The sequence below is a fragment of the Trachypithecus francoisi genome, unplaced genomic scaffold (genome assembly GCF_009764315.1).
Source record: "Trachypithecus francoisi isolate TF-2019V2 unplaced genomic scaffold, Tfra_2.0 Lachesis_group3, whole genome shotgun sequence".
In the NCBI taxonomy this organism is placed as follows: domain Eukaryota; kingdom Metazoa; phylum Chordata; class Mammalia; order Primates; family Cercopithecidae; genus Trachypithecus; species Trachypithecus francoisi.
Genome location: NW_022681468.1, coordinates 34,931,901 through 34,951,281, shown reverse-complemented (window position 1 = coordinate 34,951,281; position 19,381 = coordinate 34,931,901). Strand labels below are relative to the sequence as shown.

General features: G+C 40.4%; 1 protein-coding gene, 2 long non-coding RNA genes and 1 pseudogene across 3 annotated transcripts in view; 3 read left to right on the top strand and 1 right to left on the bottom strand.

Moving 5' to 3' along the window:
* Positions 1-586: 586 nt before the first annotated feature.
* The window catches only part of LOC117069398, a 31,761-nt gene continuing 12,966 nt past the window's right edge, over positions 587-19,381 (top strand). The window contains exon 1 of the long non-coding RNA XR_004431531.1: positions 587-1,427. This is a non-coding gene — a long non-coding RNA (uncharacterized LOC117069398). The remainder of the gene's footprint in view (positions 1,428-19,381) is intronic.
* Positions 4,497-6,983, top strand: LOC117069394 (disintegrin and metalloproteinase domain-containing protein 20-like). Its single transcript, XM_033187584.1, has one exon. The coding sequence runs from the start codon at positions 4,645-4,647 to the stop codon at positions 6,871-6,873; it is 2,229 nt and encodes a 742-aa protein (XP_033043475.1). The 5' UTR covers positions 4,497-4,644; the 3' UTR covers positions 6,874-6,983.
* LOC117069393 lies at positions 11,450-13,822 on the top strand (annotated as a pseudogene).
* LOC117069401 lies at positions 16,306-19,307 on the bottom strand. Its single transcript, XR_004431534.1, has 4 exons — positions 19,114-19,307; positions 18,587-18,879; positions 16,998-17,166; positions 16,306-16,444 (listed from the first exon to the last, which is right to left on the bottom strand). It is a non-coding gene; the product is annotated as an uncharacterized LOC117069401 (long non-coding RNA).

The following is a 19,381-nucleotide window of genomic DNA, read 5'->3' as shown; positions in this document are numbered from 1 at the left end:
AAAAAATGGGCTACATTTTCTATTACAGAAAACCCACGATAACTCTTATGAAACTTAAGGGTCCAAGGAGGATTTAGTAGTAAACTAAGAATAGAGTGCTTAGTTGAACTAGGCCATGAAGCACGCACACACCGCCCGTCGCTCTCCTCAAATATAATTAAGGATTAGCTTAACTAAACACCCCTATATTTATATAGAGGAGATAAGTCGTAACATGGTAAGTGTACTGGAAGGTGCACTTGGATAAATCAAGGTATAGCTCAACACAAAGCATCCTGCTTACACCCGGAAGATATCAACATCACTTGATTACCTTGAGCCAACACTAGCCCAAAAACCAATCAATACTATTATCAAATAAATATATAAATACTAAACCATTCACAAGTATAAAAGTATAGGTGATAGAAAATTTATTCTGGCGCTATAGACACAGTACCGCAAGGGAAAGATGAAAAAAAAAGATTAAGCATAAAATAGCAAGGACTTACCCCTATACCTTCTGCATAATGAGCCAGCTAGAGATTATTTCGCAAAGAGAACTAAAGCCAAACACCCCGAAACCAGACGAGCTACCCAAAAACAGCTAAAAGAGCGCACCCGTCTATGTGGCAAAATAGTGGGAAGATTTTTGGGTAGAGGCGATACACCTACCGAGCCTGGCGATAGCTGGTTATCCAAGATAGAATCTTAGTTCAACCTTAAGCCTACCCGCAGAACCACCAATCCCCCTGTAAGCTTAATTGTTAGTCTAAGGAGGGACAGCTCCTTAGACACTAGGAAAAAACCTTATATAGAGAGTAAAAATTCCAGCCCCCATAGTTGGCCTAAAAGCAGCCATCAATTAAGAAAGCGTTCAAGCTCAACATTAAGCACCCAAAGAAATCCCAAACATTTAACTGAACTCCTAACATCACATTGGATTAATCTATTATACTATAGAAGCAATAATGCTAGTATTAGTAACATGAATAAATTCTCCTACGCATAAGCCTAAATCGGACCGAAAACCTCACCGATATTTAACAGCCTAATACTAATAATTATAAACAAGCCAGTATTACTAATACTGTTAACCCAACACAGGCATGCTATCAAGGAAAGGTTAAAAGAAGTAAAAGGAACTCGGCAAATATAATCCCGCCTGTTTACCAAAAACATCACCTCTAGCATTACTAATATTAGAGGCACTGCCTGCCCAGTGACACATGTTTAACGGCCGCGGTACCCTGACCGTGCAAAGGTAGCATAATCACTTGTTCTTTAAATAGGGACTTGCATGAATGGCAACATGAGGGTTTAACTGTCTCTTACTTCCAACCAGTGAAATTGACCTGCCCGTGAAGAGGCGGGCATAAAATAATAAGACGAGAAGACCCTGCGGAGCTTCAATCTACTAATGCAATCACAACAACATAAACCTATGGGTTTAACATATCCTGACCCTGCATTTAAAATTTTGGTTGGGGTGACCTCGGAGCATAACTAAACCTCCGAATAGACTATGCCAAGACTGAACAAGTTAAAGCGAACTAATATCTACAATTGACCCAATAATTTGATCAACGGAATAAGTTACCCCAGGGATAACAGCGCAATCCTATTCCAGAGTCCATATCGACAATAGGGTTTACGACCTCGATGTTGGATCAGGACATCCTAATGGTGCAGCAGCTATCAAGGGTTCGTTTGTTCAACGATTAAAGTCCTACGTGATCTGAGTTCAGACCGGAGCAATCCAGGTCGGTTTCTATCTATTTTACATTTCTCCCTGTACGAAAGGACAAGAGAAATAAAGCCTACTTCATAAAGTGCCTTCCTTCCATAAATGACCTAGTCTCAATTTAACAAAAAATCTACATATACAGCCCAAGAACAGGGCTTGTTAAGATGGCAGAGCCCGGCAATTGCATAAAATTTAAGACTTTACAATCAGAGGTTCAACTCCTCTTCTTAACACCATGTTCACAACAAACATTCTACTTGTCACTTTACCCGCTATTGTTGCTATAGCATTTCTTACACTTACCGAACGAAAACTACTAGGCTACATACAACGACGTAAAGGACCCAACATTGTAGGACCTTATGGGTTATTACAACCCTTTGCCGACGCAATAAAACTCTTCACCAAAGAACCATTAAAACCTTCAACTTCCACTACTACTCTTTATGTTATTGCACCAGCCCTAGCCTTTACCATTGCCCTTCTCTTATGAGTACCTCTCCCCATACCCAATATCCTAAAGAAAGAATGGTAAACACAGAGGCCAAGACTGAACAGACAAGCCTTGCTGGATTTAGACCATGTGCTTTTTCCAATCACATTTCTACATGGTTCTCAATCATGCCTATGTAATGAAGCCTCCCCCAAAACTCAAAAGGGTAGGGTTCAGAGAGTTTCTGGATGGCTGAACATGTGGGGGCTCATTGACGATTGTGCACAAGGAGGGCATGAAAGCTCTGTGCCTCTTGCACCATACGTCACCCTATGCATCTCTTCTTCTGTATCCTATATAATACCCTTTATAATAACTGGGTAAGCATAAGTGTTTTCCTGAGTTCCATTCCAACAAATTAACCAAACTCCAAAAAGGAGTCATGGGAACCCCAAATTGAAACTTGTTGATCAGAAGTTCTGGAGGCCTACATGTGTGACTGGTAGCTGAAGCTGGGGACTGGATGTCCAACCTGGGGGATCTGACACTATACCCAGGTAGATGGTGTCAGAATTGATTTGAAGGACACATAGCTGGTATCTGCTGCTTGTTGTGTGTGGAAAAAAAAAACAAAAACACTTTTGGTCACAGAAGTCTTCTTTCGTGTTGATTGTTGTTGCAGTGTGAGAGCAGGGGACAAAAATGGTTTGACAGTTTGGTGAAAACAGTACCTGAATATAAAAAGCAGCCCAATTATCTTTCTAATATGACTTCCCTCATGTCATACCCCCTCTTACAGATTCCAGTCAAAATTTCCCATCACATCAAATAATAAATGGAAAACTAGCTATTACTGCTCCCCAAAGGGCCCAACCCTTTTTATCTGTTCCTATTTTTCAATAATTATTAATATACATATAATGTATAAATTAGTACATTTTATAATTCTTACCATTACAATTACTTTTATTCCTCTTTCTACTTTTACTACACTACTTTCTTCTTAGAAATTAGTTTCTTTTATTGGTGGCCAGTTTATTTCAGGCTGAGATCAACTCATTCTTGTACTTTTAAAATATTTCTGACTGCACTGAATTTAAAACAAATCTTTCAATGTTGCACACAATACATTTAAATATTAATGTATTCTTCTTTTCTAAATATTACTTTGCATAAATCCTCCCAAATAAAAGGTATGATTCATAAGAGGAGAAAAATAAATGAGGTAAGCTGCTTTAGGTAACTTCCTTATACCAAATTGAGTCTGTTTTCATGCAATTCTATGTTAAAACTATTTTTGAAAAGGAAAGGGAGATGGTTTCTAAGATAATTTCATGATGTGCTAATTCTGGATTGAGTCAGAAAGAAGTTGAAGTCAAATCCTTTATAGAAAATTAACTCGAGGTATCCTTAGCTTATGATAAAACACACAGATTTTAAGGGTGCAGCTTGATGAGCTTTTACTTGAAATCACCATTGCAATCAATATATTTGACTGATACTTTACATTTTTCCAGAAAGGTCCCTTTATGCCCCATTCCCCTGCTCATACATCTAGAAACTAATAATTACATTTCTATTTCCATAGATTAATTTGAAGTATCCTAGAACTTCATACAAATTAAATCATACATTAACTACTCCATTTGGTCTGGCTTGTCTCATAATTTCTTTGAAATTCAACCATGATCTTGCATGTTTCAGAAGTTTGTTCGAGTTATAACAGAGGAGTATTTCAATGAATGAATATGTCAATGTGTTTATCCATTCACCTATCAAGGACAAGTTCTTGGTTTCCAGATTGCAGAATACATTTATGAATAATGCTGCTATGAACATTCATAGACAAGACTATGTGGTAAGTTCCTAGGACTGAAATTGCTAGATCATAGTGTAGGTATATGTTTAACTTGATAAGAAATTATAATTACACATCCTAATTTTTCTCATGACATTTTACTCTCCAGTTCATCCATTATCCTCAACTCCATTTGATTTCTATAATCTCTAAGTCTATCCTCTAAATTCTTTTAAGGAAAAGTTTCGACTTTCCTTATTGATTACGCTTCACTCTTTTAATTACAGGTTGAATCTTTCCCTCATTTAGGCTTGAGAAAAATGTCCTTAAGTGTCCTAAACTTGCATCAAACCCACTTACTCATCAAACTCCACTTATGACTTCCCTTAGAGGACAAGGGACATTTCAGCTCAGTTATATACTGCTATTCTCAATTCCTGCCATTTTTTTCCTCTTCTTTTGACCCCCTGACCTACGACTCCAACTCACTGAAAACAACCTCCCCTGATGAGCACACCATTGTTATGTAATAGCCTAACCCTTCCCACTCACTTATCAGGGGGTGTCAAGCCTGCAGACTCACTCTGCTTTTATCATAACTGCCCTGAGGAGAAGGCTGAAGACTGAGGAATCCTCTTTGTGCCTCCTATTTGATTGCATTTTCTTTGGTCAAAGGTTCCCTTATTCATGGGATCTGCCTGGGTCCAGGACCCCTTGACAGGTGTTCTCTGGCTGCCTGTCCTCTGGGCACTCTTGTCCCAGGTCTATTGTTTTCATAACCCACCAGGATGGCGCTTTACTTCCTCAGAAATTGTGATCCCCAGAAAAGTGCCCCACAGGAGGCATGGAGTTGAGATGCCAGACCAACTCTCTTACAGCATGCGTTTCCAGGGCCGAAGACACGTGATTCACATGAATCTCAAGAAGAACATGATGCCCAGACATTTACCTGTTTTTACTGATAATGACCAGGGGGCCATGCAGGAGAACTACCCTTTTGTCCTGCGAGACTGTTACTATGACTGCTACCTGGAAGGGGTTCCTGGGTCTGTGGCCACATTGGACACCTGCCATGGAGGGCTGCGTGGCATGCTGCAGGTGGATGACTTGACTTATGAAATCAAACCCCTGGAGGCTTCTTCCAAATTTGAGCATGTAGTATCTCTGCTTGTGTCAGAAGAAAGACCGGGAGAGGCTAGTAGATGTAAGACTGAAGGGGAAGAGAGAGATCAAGAATCTGAAAAGGTAACACTGTCTGAAACTCCCAGAGCAGGCCACGTTTATTTGTGGAGGCATCATAGAAAAAACTTGAAAATTCACTACACGGTTACTAATGGATTATTCAAGCAGAACCCTAATGTGTCACACATAATAGAGAATGTAGTGATTATTAACAGCATCATACATACCATTTTCAAACCAGTTTATTTAAATGTCTATGTACGTGTTTTGTGCATATGGAATCAAAAGGATGCAGTAAAATTTTCTGGGAGGCCAGGTAAAACTGCTGTAGAATTGTTTGGTTTGTGGAAATACCGTACACTTTATTTCAAAATTCCACATGATACCTCAGTTGTTTTTACAGCATATCGACTTGAAAACCGGGACTGTTATGCCAGCTTTGACGGAATATGCAACCCGAACTGGGGAGCAATGTTTGTGTATTTAATGAGATATCACTTATTTAGGGGGGCATGTCTAACAGCACATACACTAGGTCATAACTTGGGCTTGACACATGATTCTGCTGGTTGTTATTGTTTTCGACGAACCAACTGTCTCATGGCTCCTATTCCTGATCTTAATGATATGATGAGCAATTGTTCTTATGAGAAGATGCAAAACAAGTTGAATAGATGGGATCCTTGTTTGAGTGATCCAAATGCTCCATACACTAATTTTCCTTATGTAGCTCCTCGTTGTGGAGACAAGATCAAAAATCAGAGGGAAGAATGTGACTGTGGCTCCCTTAAAGATTGTGCCAATGATAGATGTTGTGAGACCTCTTGTACCCTTCCTCTTGGCAGTGTTTGCAATACAGGACTTTGCTTCCGTGAGTGTAAATATGCTGCCCCTGGAGTGGTTTGCAGAGACTTGGGTGGCATATGTGATCTACCGGAATACTGTGATGGGAAAAAGGAAGAGTGTCCAAATGACGTCTATGTCCAGGACGGAACCCCATGTTCAGCAGTATCTGTTTGTGTAAGAGGAAACTGCAGTGACCGTGATATGCAGTGTCAAGCCCTTTTTGGCTACCAAGTGAAAGATGGCTCCCCAGCATGCTATCAACAATTGAATAGGATTGGTGACCGATTTGGAAACTGTGGGGTTATTCTACGGCGAGGGGGAAGTAAACCTTTTCCATGTGAAGAAGATGATGTTTTTTGTGGAATGTTGCACTGTAGTGGTGTCAGCGAGATTCCCGGTGGAGGTGAGCACACTACGTTTCGTAGTATATTAGTACGCGACATAAAAGAAGAAAAATGCTTTGGCTATGAAGCACACCACGGGACAGACTTGCCAGAAATGGGGCTGGTAGTGGATGGTGCAACCTGTGGCCCAGGGAGCTACTGTCTTAAACACAATTGTACTTTTTATCAAGACCTGCATTTTGAGTGTGATCTTAAAACATGCAATTACAAAGGAGTATGTAACAACAAAAAACATTGTCATTGTGTGTTTGGGTGGCAACCACCAACATGTGAACTGAGAGGAACAGGAGGTAGTATAGATAGTGGCCCTCCACCTGACAAACAATATCGTACTGCAAGCAGCATACTTGTGAATACAAACCGAGCACTACTTTTAATATTTACTCGTTACATCCTTTTTCTGGTTTCGCTTCTCTTTGGCGGCTTTTCACAAGCATTACATTTTTATGGAAGAGAAAGGGAAGGAGATAACACAATGGAGTAAATGACATTGACACTTACTGGGAGATATAATCAATAGTCACTCTGACAATTAGATCATCTTTTAGCAATTCTGATGTCATCTTGAAATAAAATCACTTGGCAATTTAAAAAGGATCTGTGTGTTTAAATTTACTTAACATTTCACGTCTGGTCATATTCTCAATACTTCTACAGATGACGGCAGAAACTCCTAGATTCACTAACAAGAGGACTTGTACTCATTTAAGATTTGGGGTCTAATGTTTTCTACATACCCCTGTGGCAAATCCTGTTTGCACTAATATGCATTTGCTTTGCTTTAACACTCTTAAGGTCTTTTCTTTTTCTTATTTTTGAGACAGGGTCTCACTCTGGCGCCCAGGCTGCCAGGCTGGAATGCAGTGGTGCAATCTTGGCTCACTGCAACCTCTGCCTCCCGAGTTCGAGCAATTCTCCCGCTTCAGTCTCCTGAGTAGCTGGGATTACAGGCACACACCACCACGCCTGACTAATTTTTGTATTTTTAGGAGAGAGAGGGTTTCACCATGTTGGCCAGACTGGTCTCAAACTCCTGGCCTCAAGTGATTCACCTGCCTTGGCCTCCCAAAGTGCTGGGATTACAGGCGTTAGCCACCGCACCCAGCCTTACGGTCTTTTTCTGATTGGTTACATTTGAGATGTTTGTTATTTGTCCATTTTATTGTTAGTGTTAAACAAATAAGCCTAAGAGGCTACTTTGGCACTTATATGGTAGGAAGATTTTAAAAATCTTTGTGTCATAGGCACCTTGAATTTCAACAGTGGTAATACATAATCTGTGTCTTGTAATAAATCTTAAAGAGAATGCTACATTGTTGCACAGATAAGTATGATGTTTGTTGTAGGTTCATTTTAGTTTGCTAATGGTTGTTTTTTATTTTAGTCATGAATAGATGTTGGATTTTAGCCAAGTAATTGCATTATTGGATCTGATTATATAGTCTTTCTTCCTTAATCTTTAATGTACTGAATTATATTGATTTTCAAATGTTGAAACAATGTTGCATTACTAAAATAAATTCAACTTGGTTGTAATATACTATCTTTTTTATACATTGCTAAATCTGACTTAATATTTTGTGCAGGATTTTCTTTTTTAAGATGGAGTCTCACTCTGTCACCCAGGCTGGAATGCAGTGGTGCAATCTCGGCTCACTGCAAGCTCCACCTCCCAGGTTCATGCCATTCTCCTGCCTCAGCCTGCCGAGAGGCTGGGACTACAGGCGCCCACCACCATGCCCGGCTAATTTTTTGTATTATTTTGTGTAGGATTTTTAAATCCATGGTCACGATTGAGAGCAAGCTATAATTTTCTTTCTTGTGCCCTCTTTCTTAGATTTGAGTGTCATGATTATACCATCTCTTAAAATGAATTGAAGAATGTTCAATGATACAACATTGGAGTTATTTATTTCTTGACCGTTAGGTTTAGCTTATAAAACCATCAAAGCTTGTTTTCATTTTAGGAAGATTTTAAACTACTCATTCAAATTTTCAATTGAAAATTTCATTGAGATAATTATACATAGTTATAAAAATAATAGAGAGATCTCATATAGCTTTTACCTAGTTTCTCCCAATGGAAGCAAAATATAGTTATTAAACTGTAGTACAATAACATAACTAGGTTGTTGACATCAATACAATTTGCTGGGCATACTCAGATTGCCTCAGTTGTATTTGTACTCATTTGTGTGTGAAAGTATGTAGCCACTCCTGCTTTTTTAAAATCAATGTTTGCATGGTAAATCTTTTTCAATTCTTTTACATTCAGCCTATTTGATTAGATTTGAAGTGAATTTTTTATATGCAGCGTAGTGTTGTGGCATGTTTATTTACCCACTCTGCTTCTCTCTGTCTTTAGATTGGTGTATTAAGATCATTTACATGTAAAGTAATTATTGTTAATGCTTACGTCTTCCATTTCATTATTTATTTCTATTTGTTATAGCTATTTCTTAATTGGATTTGGATTTGGTCTTCTGTTACCTCCAGCTGTGTATTTGTACATTTGCACACTGCTACAAAGAAATACCTGAGACTGGGTAATTTATAAAGAAAAGAAGGTAATTGACTCAGTTCTGCAGGCAATACAGGAAGCATGATGCTGGCATCTGCTTGGCTTCAGGTGAGATCTCAGGAAACTTACAATCATGGCAGAGGGTGAAGGGGAAGCCATCACTTCATATGGCTGGAGAAGGACGGACAAAGAGAGTGAAGGGGGAGGTGCTACGCACTTTTAAACAAACATATCTCATGAGAACTCACTCACCATTACCTGAGAAGACAATGCTAAACCATTCATGAAGGACTATCCCCATGATTCCATCACCTCTCACCATGCCCCACCTCCAACACTGGGGATTACAATTCAACATGAGATTTGGGTGGGGACACAGATACACATCATGTCGAGCTGCATCTATGTTACTGCAAAGGCATGATTTCATTCTTTGTATGGCTCTATAGTATTCCATGGTGTGGATGTACCACATTTTCTTTATCTAATCCACCATTGTTGGGCACCTAGATTGGTTCTATGTCTTTGCTATTGTGAATAGTGCTGCAGTGAGCATACAGGTGCATGTGTCTTTTTGATAGAACAATTTATTTTTCTTTGGTATATACCCAGTAACGGGATTGCTCAGTTGAATGGAAGTTCTCTTTCTAATTCTTTGAGAAATCTCCAAACTACTTTCCATAGTGTCCTTTGGCCAATCTTTAACAGTAGATCCGCTAGCTGCAAACTCTTGTAGTTCTCCTTCCTTTCAGAATGTCTTTATTTCCTGTTCATTCCTGAAGGACAGTTTCACATGATATGAAATTCATGGTTGATAGCTCTTTTCTTTCAGTACTTGAAAAATGTTGTGCCACTTCCTTCTCGCTTCCATGTTTTCTGATGAGAAATCTACTGTCATGGCTAACCAGTTTTCCCAGCACCATTTATTAAATAAGGAATCCTTTCCCCATTGCTTGTTTTTGTCAGGTTTGTCAAAGATCAGATGGTTGTAGATGTGTGGTGTTATTTCTGAGGCCTCTGTTGTGTTCCATTGGTCTATATATCTGTTTTGGTGCCAGTATCATGCTGCTTTCATCACTGTAGCCTTGTACTGTAGTTTGAAGGCAGGTAGAGTGATGTCTGCTGCTTTGTTCTTTTTGATTAGGATTGTCGTGACTATATGGGTTTTTTGGTTCCATATGAAATTTAAAGTAACTTTCTCTAGTTCAGTGGAGAAAGTCAATGGTAGTTTGATAGGAATAGCATTGAATGTCTAAATTGCTTTGGGCAGTATGGCCGTTTTCACAATATTGATTCTTCCTATCCATGAGCATGGAAGTTTTTTTTCATTTGGTTGTGTCCTCTCTTCTTTTCTTGAGCAGTGGTTTGCGGTTCTCCTCGAAGACGACTTCAGGTCCCTTGTAAGTTGTATTCCTAGGTATTTTATTTTCTTTGTAGCCATTGTGAATGAGAATTCACTCATGATTTGGCTCTATGCTTGTCTATTTTTGGTGTATTGGAATGTTTGTGATTTTTGCACATTGATTTTGTACCCTGAGACTTTGCTGAAGTTGTTCATCACAAAAGCAATGGCAACAAAAGCCAAAATTGACAAATGGGATCTAATTAAACTAAAGAGCTTCTGCTCGGCAAAAGAAACTATCATTAGAGTAAACAGGCAACCTACAGAGTGAGAGAAAATTTTTGCAATCTATCTATCTGACAAAGGTCTAATATCCAGAATCTACAAGGAACTTAAACAAATTTACAAGGAAAAAACAAATAACCCCGTCAAAAGTAGGGCAAAGGATATGAACAGACAATTCTCGAAAGAAGACATTTATACGGCCAACAAACATGAAAAAAATGCTCATCATCACTAGTCATTAGAGAAATGCCAATCAAAACCACAATGTGATGCCATCTCACGCCGGTTAGAATGGTGATCATTAAAAAGTCTGGAAACAACAGATGCTGGAAAGGATGCAGAGAAATTGATACTCTTTTACATTGTTGGTGGGAGTGTAAGTTAGTTCAACCATTGTGGAAGACAGTGTGGCAATTCCTCAAGGATCTAGAACCAGAAATACCATTCGACCCAGCAATCCCATTACTGGGTATATACCCAAAGGATTATAAATCATTATACTATAAAGGCACATATACACGTATGTTTATTGCAGCACTCAAAATTCCTTTAAGGAGAAGTTTACACTTTCCTTATCATTGGATACGCTTCCCCCTTTTAATTACATGTTGAGTCCTTCCCTCATTTAGGCTTGAGAAAAATGTCCTTAAGTGTCCTAAACTTGCATCAAACCCACTTACTCATCATACCCCACTCATGACTTCCCTTAGGGGACAAGGGACATTTCAGCTCAGTTATATGCTGCTATTCTCAATTCCTGCCATTTTTTTCCTCTTCTTTTGACCCCCTGGCCTACCTCTCCAGCTCACTGAAAACAGCCTCCCCTGATGAGCACACCATTATTATGTAATAGCCTAACCCTTCCCACTCACTTATCAGGGGGTGCCAAGCCTGCAGACTCACTGTGCTTTCCTTATAACTCCCCTGAGGAGAAGGTTGAAGACTGAAGAATCCCCTTTGTGCCTCTCATTTGATTGCATTTTCTTTGGTCAAAGGTTCCCTTATTCATGGGACCTGCCTGGGTCCAGGACCCCTTGACAGGTGCTCTCTGGCTGCCTGTCCTCTGGGCACTCTTGTCCCAGGTCTATTGTTTTCATGACCCACCAGGATGGCGCTTTACTTCCTCAGAAATTGTGATCCCCAGGAAAGTGCCCCACAGGAGGCGTGGAGTTGAGATGCCAGACCAACTCTCTTACAGCATGCGTTTCCAGGGCCGAAGACACGTGATTCACATGAATCTCAAGAAGAACATGATGCCCAGACATTTACCTGTTTTTACTGATAATGACCAGGGGGCCACGCAGGAGAACTACCCTTTTGTCCCACGAGACTGTTACTATGACTGCTACCTGGAAGGGGTTCCTGGGTCTGTGGCCACATTGGACACCTGCCATGGAGGGCTGCGTGGCATGCTGCAGGTGGATGACTTGACTTATGAAATCAAACCCCTGGAGGCTTCTTCCAAATTTGAGCATGTAGTATCTCTGTGTGTGTCAGAAGAATGACTGGGAGAGGCTAGTAGATGTAAGACTGAAGGGGAAGAGAGAGATCAAGAATCTGAAAAGGTAACACTGTCTGAAACTCCCAGAGCAGGCCACGTTTATTTGTGGAGGCATCATAGAAAAAACTTGAAAATTCACTACACGGTTACTAATGCATTATTCAAGCGGAACCCTAATGTGTCACACATAATAGAGAATGTAGTGATTATTAACAGCATTATACATACCATTTTCAAACCAGTTTATTTAAATGTCTATGTACGTGTTTTGTGCATATGGAATCAAAAGGATGTAGTAAGGTTTTATCAGAGGCCTGTCGGAACTGCTGTAGGAGAGTTTGGTGTGTGGAAATATTATAAATTGTTTTCACAAATTAAACATGATACCTCAGTTGTTTTTACAGTATATCGACTTGAAAACCGGGACTGTTATACCACCTTTGATGGAATATGCAACCCCAACTGGGGAGCAATGTTTGTGTATTTAATGAGGTATCACTTATTTAGGGGGGCATGTCTAACAGCACATACACTAGGTCATAACTTGGGCTTGACACATGATTCTGCTGGTTGTTGTTGTTTTCGACGAACCAACTGTCTCATGGCTCCTGTTCCTGATCTTAATGATATGATGAGCAATTGTTCTTATGAGGAGATTCAAAACAGGTTGAATAAATGGGATCCTTGTTTGAGTGAACCAAATATTCCATACACTAATTTTCCTTATGTAGCTGATCGTTGTGGAGACAAGATCAAAAATCAGAGGGAAGAATGTGACTGTGGCTCCCTTAAAGATTGTGCCAATGATAGATGTTGTGAGACCTCTTGTACCCTTTCTCTTGGCAGTGTTTGCAATACAGGACTTTGCTGCCATGAGTGTAAATATGCTGCTCCTGGAGTGGTTTGCAGAGACTTGGGTGGCATATGTGATCTACCGGAATACTGTGATGGGAAAAAGGAAGAGTGTCCAAATGACGTCTATGTCCAGGATGGAACCCCATGTTCAGCAGTATCTGTTTGTGTAAGAGGAAACTGCAGTGACCGTGATATGCAGTGTCAAGCCTTTTTGGCTACCAAGTGAAAGATGGCTCCCCAGCATGCTATCAACAATTGAATAGGATTGGTGACGGATTTGCAAATTGTGGGGTTATTCTACGGTGAGGGGGAAGTAAACCTTTTCCATGTGAAGAAGGTGATGTTTTCTGTGGAATGTTGCACTGTAGTGGTGTCAGCGAGATTCCTGGTGGAGGTGAGCACACTACGTTTCGTAGTATATTAGTACACGACATAAAAGAAGAAAAATGCTTTGGCTATGAAGCACACCACGGGACAGACTTGCCAGAAATGGGGCTGGTAGTGGATGGTGCAACCTGTGGCCCAGGGAGCTACTGTCTTGAACACAATTGTACTTTTTATCAAGACCTGCATTTTGAATGTGATCTTAAAACATGCAATTACAAAGGAGTATGTAACAACAAAAAACATTGTCACTGTGTGTTTGGGTGGCAACCACCAACATGTGAACTGAGAGGAACAGGAGGTAGTATAGGTAGAGGCCCTCCACCTGACAAACAATATCGTATTGCAAGCAGTGTACTTGTGAATACAAACCGAGCACTACTTTTAATATTTACTCTTTACATCCTTTTTCTGGTTTCGCTTCTCTTTGATTGCTTTTCACAAGCAATAGAATTTATGGAAGAGAAAGTATTGAAAACTACTGAACCTCAGGAGTAAATACTAATGGGAGCCCACACAATGGAGAAAATCACATTAACACTTACTGGGAGTTGTAATCAATAGTCATTCTGATGGTTACATCACCTCTTAGCAATATGATGTCATCTTGAAATAAAATCACTTGGCAATTTAAAAAGAGTCTGTGTGTTTAAATTTACTTAACATTTCCTGTCTGGTCATATTCTCAATACTTCTATAGATGATGGCAGAAACTCCTAGATTGACTAACAAGAGGACCTGTACTCATTTAAGATTTGGGGCTAATGTTTTCTAGATACCCCTGTGGCAAATCCCATGTACACTAATACACATTTGCTCACACTCTTAATTTTTTTTTTTTTTTTTTTGAGGCAGGGTCTCACTCTGGTGCGTAGCCTGCCAGGTTGGAATGCAGTGGCGCAATCTCAGCTCACTGTAACCACTGCATCCCGGGGTTCAAGCAATTGTCCCACCTCAACTTCCTGAGTAGCTGGGATTACAGGCACGTGCTACCATGCCAGATTAATTTTTGTATTTTTAGTAGAGACAGGATTTCACCATCTTGGCCAGGCTGGTCTCAAACTCCTGGCCTCATGTGATTCACTCAACTCGGCCTCCCAAAGTGCTGGGCACTTGGTACATGCTATCTGCTATCATTTTCATTATTCTCAGTATTTTTGCATTATGCTAAGCCTGGGGAATCCCATATGTAATGTCTCTGACCTTTTGTCTTTACTGTTAAACTATTACAGAAAGGGTCATTATTCACTGATATATCACTTCTCAATTTATCTGGAAATTAAAGGTATGGGATATCATATTTTAAATCTCCAGGAATTGCCTGAGCCCAGCCTATCTATAAATTACAGGATGGACTGACAGTCTGATAAATGTACAGACACAAAATCTTACCTAAAGGGAAACCGGAAGAATCGCTTCAGAAATAGTGCAGTAAGGTGGGGTACAGTGACTCACGCCTATAATCCCAGAGATTTGGGGGCCTGAGGTGGGAGGATTCCTTGAGGCCAGGAGTTTGAGACCAACCTGGGTAACATTGTGAGACTCTGTCTCTATAAAATATTAAAAAACAAAAAAACATTATCCAGGCATGGTGGCACACACCTATAGTCCTAGCTATTCCAGAGTATGAGGAGGGAGTGTCAGTTTGAGACCAGCCTGGGCAACATAGTGAGAATCTATCAACACAAAATATAAAGAAATTAGCGAGGCATGGTGGCGCATGCTTGTAGTCCTAGCTATTCAGGAGGCTGAGGCAGGAAGATCACTTGAAGCCAGGAATTCAAGGCCAACCTGAGCAGGATAGCACGACCCCGTCTCTAAAAGAATTTAAAAATCAGCCCGGTGGAATAGTGTGTCCCTATAGACCCAGCTACTTGGGAGGCTGAGGCAGGAGGATCACTTGAGACCAGGAGCTGGAGGTTACAGTGAGTCATGACTGTACCACTGCACACCAGCCTGGGCAACAGAGTGACACTGTGTGTCTGTATGTGTCTGTGTGTGTGTGTGTGTGTGTGTGTTTTAAAAACTTTTGTTTTTAAGGCTTGTCATATCCAACAAGAGGTGATGTTCCAGGTCAAATAGTACGAGGGAGGTGGAGATGTGGAAGAAAAGAAGCAAGGGGGACTTCAAGAAGATAGGGATCAGGATAGAAGGGAGGTGAGAATCAGAGGCATAAATAGAGGTAGACAGAAGGGAGGGGGCCTTTGGGAAAGGAAGATCATTGAAGTTGTTGAAAACAGGACTCAAGACTAGAGATTGTTCAAAATATTTCTTTTCTTGGTTTCTTCATACCAAATAAAGTAAGTTATTTGTGGAGTGTCAGCTATTCTGCTACCCTTTTCTTCTAAGGTGACACAAAAATGCACAAGCTTGACATGCCCCAAGTAACCAAAGGCACTTCAGTTCAAATTTATACCTGATGAAATCACGCCACTTAAGAATTTAACAGATTGATTGACATTGCACCAGACCGTATGTCTACACAGATCTGACCAGGTATTTGGGTTGAATAGGAGTTTCCGTAGTAGAAGAAATTTGAGATAATAGAAGAGTCTTGTCCCACCTTAGGAAAGTTACCTAAACTCTCTGCACATCTAAAGAACTCTGAAAGATGGAAGGAAAATGCTGACTTCAGTCTGACAAAAGGGTACCTAGAAAAAAGTCAAAGCATGCAACCACCATGCTATGAAAGAAAGTCAGGTGATGGGACGATCTGTGCAGCAAACTGCCCTGGCAGTGTTTACCTATGTAACGAACCTGCATAGCCTATCCTGCACCTCTACCGCTGACCTTAAGATAAAACTTGGAAATCAAAAACAAAAATAAAAATGAGGGAAAAAAAGAATCAAATACCAAGAGCAGGGCTTACCTCTCCACCCACAGAAATTAGGGTTCTTTGATAATGCTGTCTTTGGCACAAAACTGGGCAGTGTTGGCGTTTTGTACAAAACTATTCCAAGTAACAACACAAAATTATTAAATATATATATTATATAAGTATTTTAAAGTGACTCACATAGAGGTTAAAGGCTTTATTCAATTGAACTACATGAGGGAGTACCTGAAAACCAGGTGATGTCACAAGTGAAGCAGGGCCAAGGTTTTTACAAGATGGGAACGTTCTGAGTAGCTGTCCTTGTCCTTTCAGTTTTAGCATCAGTGTTCACCTTAACCAAAACCCATAGATGGAGACTATTCGTATTTACTTGTACCTTCTTTGGAGTCTAATAACCAACAGAACAATGATTCTGAGAACTGTCTTTACAAACTTTATGGGTTTTTGGATAGCTATGGACTGTGAGAGGTATATAGTTTTTTTAAAAAGGGGTTGGGACAGGGCACTGTGCATGGTTGTTCATGCCTATAATCCTTGCACTTTGGGAGGCCAAGGTGGGAAGAATACTTGAGCCCAGGACTTTGAGACCAGCTTGGGCAACATAGCAAGACCCCATCTTCATAACATTAATTTTGTTTTAACTTCAAAAAAATAAAGAGAAGAAGGAAAAATAAAAAGGACAAAGTAGGAGTCAGGGAGGACCCAGAGCACTTGCTATAATGTTTGTTTTAAATCTTTTGCACCTTCATCCCAGGAGGTCAACACTGCTGCACATATCCATTTGCAGTTACCATTGCATTGGGTGGTTCCAAGTGGCTCCCAAGTGAATCCCCTAGTTTCTCCATATAACCCTCCATGCCTCTACTGGGGCTCAGCAGCCTTACCTTCCCCTGCTCTTCAGGGTCAGTTACTCCTGCCAGAATGACTCTTCTTTTTACCTGCGGGTCCTTGAACAGAAGATGTCCCAGATGCCCTGAGGGCAGCTTGCAGGTCTATGGAACTTATGCTGGGTCCTCTGGCAAAGATGCATTCTCTTTGTGGACCAAGACCTGCCTAGAGAACAGGTAGTTGCAGGGAGGGAAGCAGATCAGTGGATCATCAAGTGTGATGATAAGTGAGGCCACCCGGCTTCTCTTCCTTGGCTCTGGGCCCCATACATTCTTTCTATTGCATATACAACACCATCTAGGAATCTCTGACTTAATATACACAATGCATTGTGAAGGCTGGCACTCAATTCTTTCAGAATATTGTTTCTGAGCTGGCACTCTGGCTCTGCCTTCTGCAGGCCATTCTAAGCACTTTAGGAGAATAGATGCTACTAAATATTGAATATATGATACAAACAATATAATTCATTGCTATGTACCATTCCGGCACCTCATACACTAAAGGGTGAATGAATCCTCTATTCATATGCCAAGTTGTATGAGACTCCATGCTTAAAGATCTTACAGTCCATATGCCCACAGTAGTGGTGCTGGCTCAAGCTCTATAGACAATATCATAACTAGAATATGTATATTTTCTTGTGTGAACCAATTGCTGGCCATCCCAGGATAAAAGGGGCACAAAGTAGTCAATGTCTCACTAATTCACTGTTTGGTTTCCTTGAAGAATAGCACCTTCCCAGAAACTCAGCCTTGATCTGTGTCACTGGCAAGTTGTACATTCATGACAGAAGTGTCTTGATTAACTCCCTTGGCAAGTGGGAGTCCATGCTATTGAGCCCAATGTACCTCTATCTCTGCCACTATGGCTACCTGTTTGTGTGCCCCTGGAGAATTCATATACATGGATATCTTTTCAAGAGTGAAAAGACCCAAAATAATGGTCAAAGCAGAAAGTTTTTATACTAGAAAAAGAACAATAAATTTGTGAAGAAATGACAAAAGTGTAGAGAGCCAAAAACCTGTGGGTTGTAACTTACTCAGCATTCCACTGGAGGCTATATGATCAAACAACAAACTGTTTATCATGAATGCAGGATGTGGGCAAACTCACAGTCGCCAGAAGGTATGCTGAGTGCAATCACTCCCTGGTACCGTTCTCCTTGAGGTTATCTACTGGAACATCGGAAGACTACTGTTCAGAGAATGCAGTCGTGCAGGCCTGCACCGAGTCAAGCAGCCTACTGACAAACACCTCTTTCTTCCTATCTCCTTTTCTCAATAAATATGAAGGAAGCTAGAAGCTCAGGGCCCTTGTTCACTAGAAGCAAGGAGCCCCTTGACCCCATCATCCAAATATACTCTTTTGTGTTTGTCTTTATTCCCACGTTTGTCCCCCTTTGTCCCGTCCAACAGGGACTGGGGCCATGACACAAAAAGATCTAAGCTAGGGACAGTGAATTCCAGGGAAGTCACTAGGAGATCTATTGGGTGGAGTGTCAAGGAGGAGTTATAAAGCTAGTGGGAGATAAGAGTTACTTTAGTTTATTTGTACACATCTACTGCAGCAAAAATTTCCAAACCTGGGGATACAGTTATTTTCTTGTCCTGGCACAGGGAAGGCATCTTTCTCCATGGAAGTTTTATGGCTTGCTATATGCAGGAAAAGGCAGGTCAGATAGTCACTTCTGGAACTACAGTTTCCAAAGTGCTTTGAGCTTGAAGTAATCAACACACTAATTTGGCATATTTTAGAGTGGCACACTTTTAACTCCTTTATTTTCCCTGTCTGAAACTTTCCTAACAGTTTCAAATTAAAAGCTGAGTTGGTATTTGTGGAGAGAAGAGTTGTGTTAGCAGCTGAGTGGCAAGGGATCTGCAATGGGAGAGAAGAACACAGATTAGAAGGAGAATTAATAAGCAGAAAAGCACAATCTAAACACATTTACCCATACTCCATTCAACCAGTCTCCTATCCCTGACAATGGGTCAGGCCAATTGAATGGTTTAGCTTCATTTATATGATGAAGAGTGTTTATCTTGTCTTTCAAAAAGTTCAGATTAGATTCTATTTGTCCCTGGTGGTTTACATATAAGGAGTGTTCCTCACCAATGATTGCACAAGCTCCTCCTTCTTGGGCTGTCATTCTATCCAGGACGTGGTGATTCTGAAGTACAACAGAGGCTAAACTGTTAACTTCTGATTAGAGTCTTCTCAGTGCTTGCATAGTAATACTGACTCCTGTTCTATTACCATGGAAACATTGAGAATTGCCCTTTCCCTCTCATAAGTTCCAAAGCCTGGGAAAATGGATCTCAGCATGGAAAGGAACTTAGAATTGTGACATATAAGGGGATTTTCTGTAACATCTCATTTA

Coding starts and splice junctions, on each gene's coding strand:
- LOC117069394 (XM_033187584.1), top strand. CDS start 4,645: ATGGGATCTGCCTGGGTCCAGGACCCCTTGACAGGTGTTCTCTGGCTG.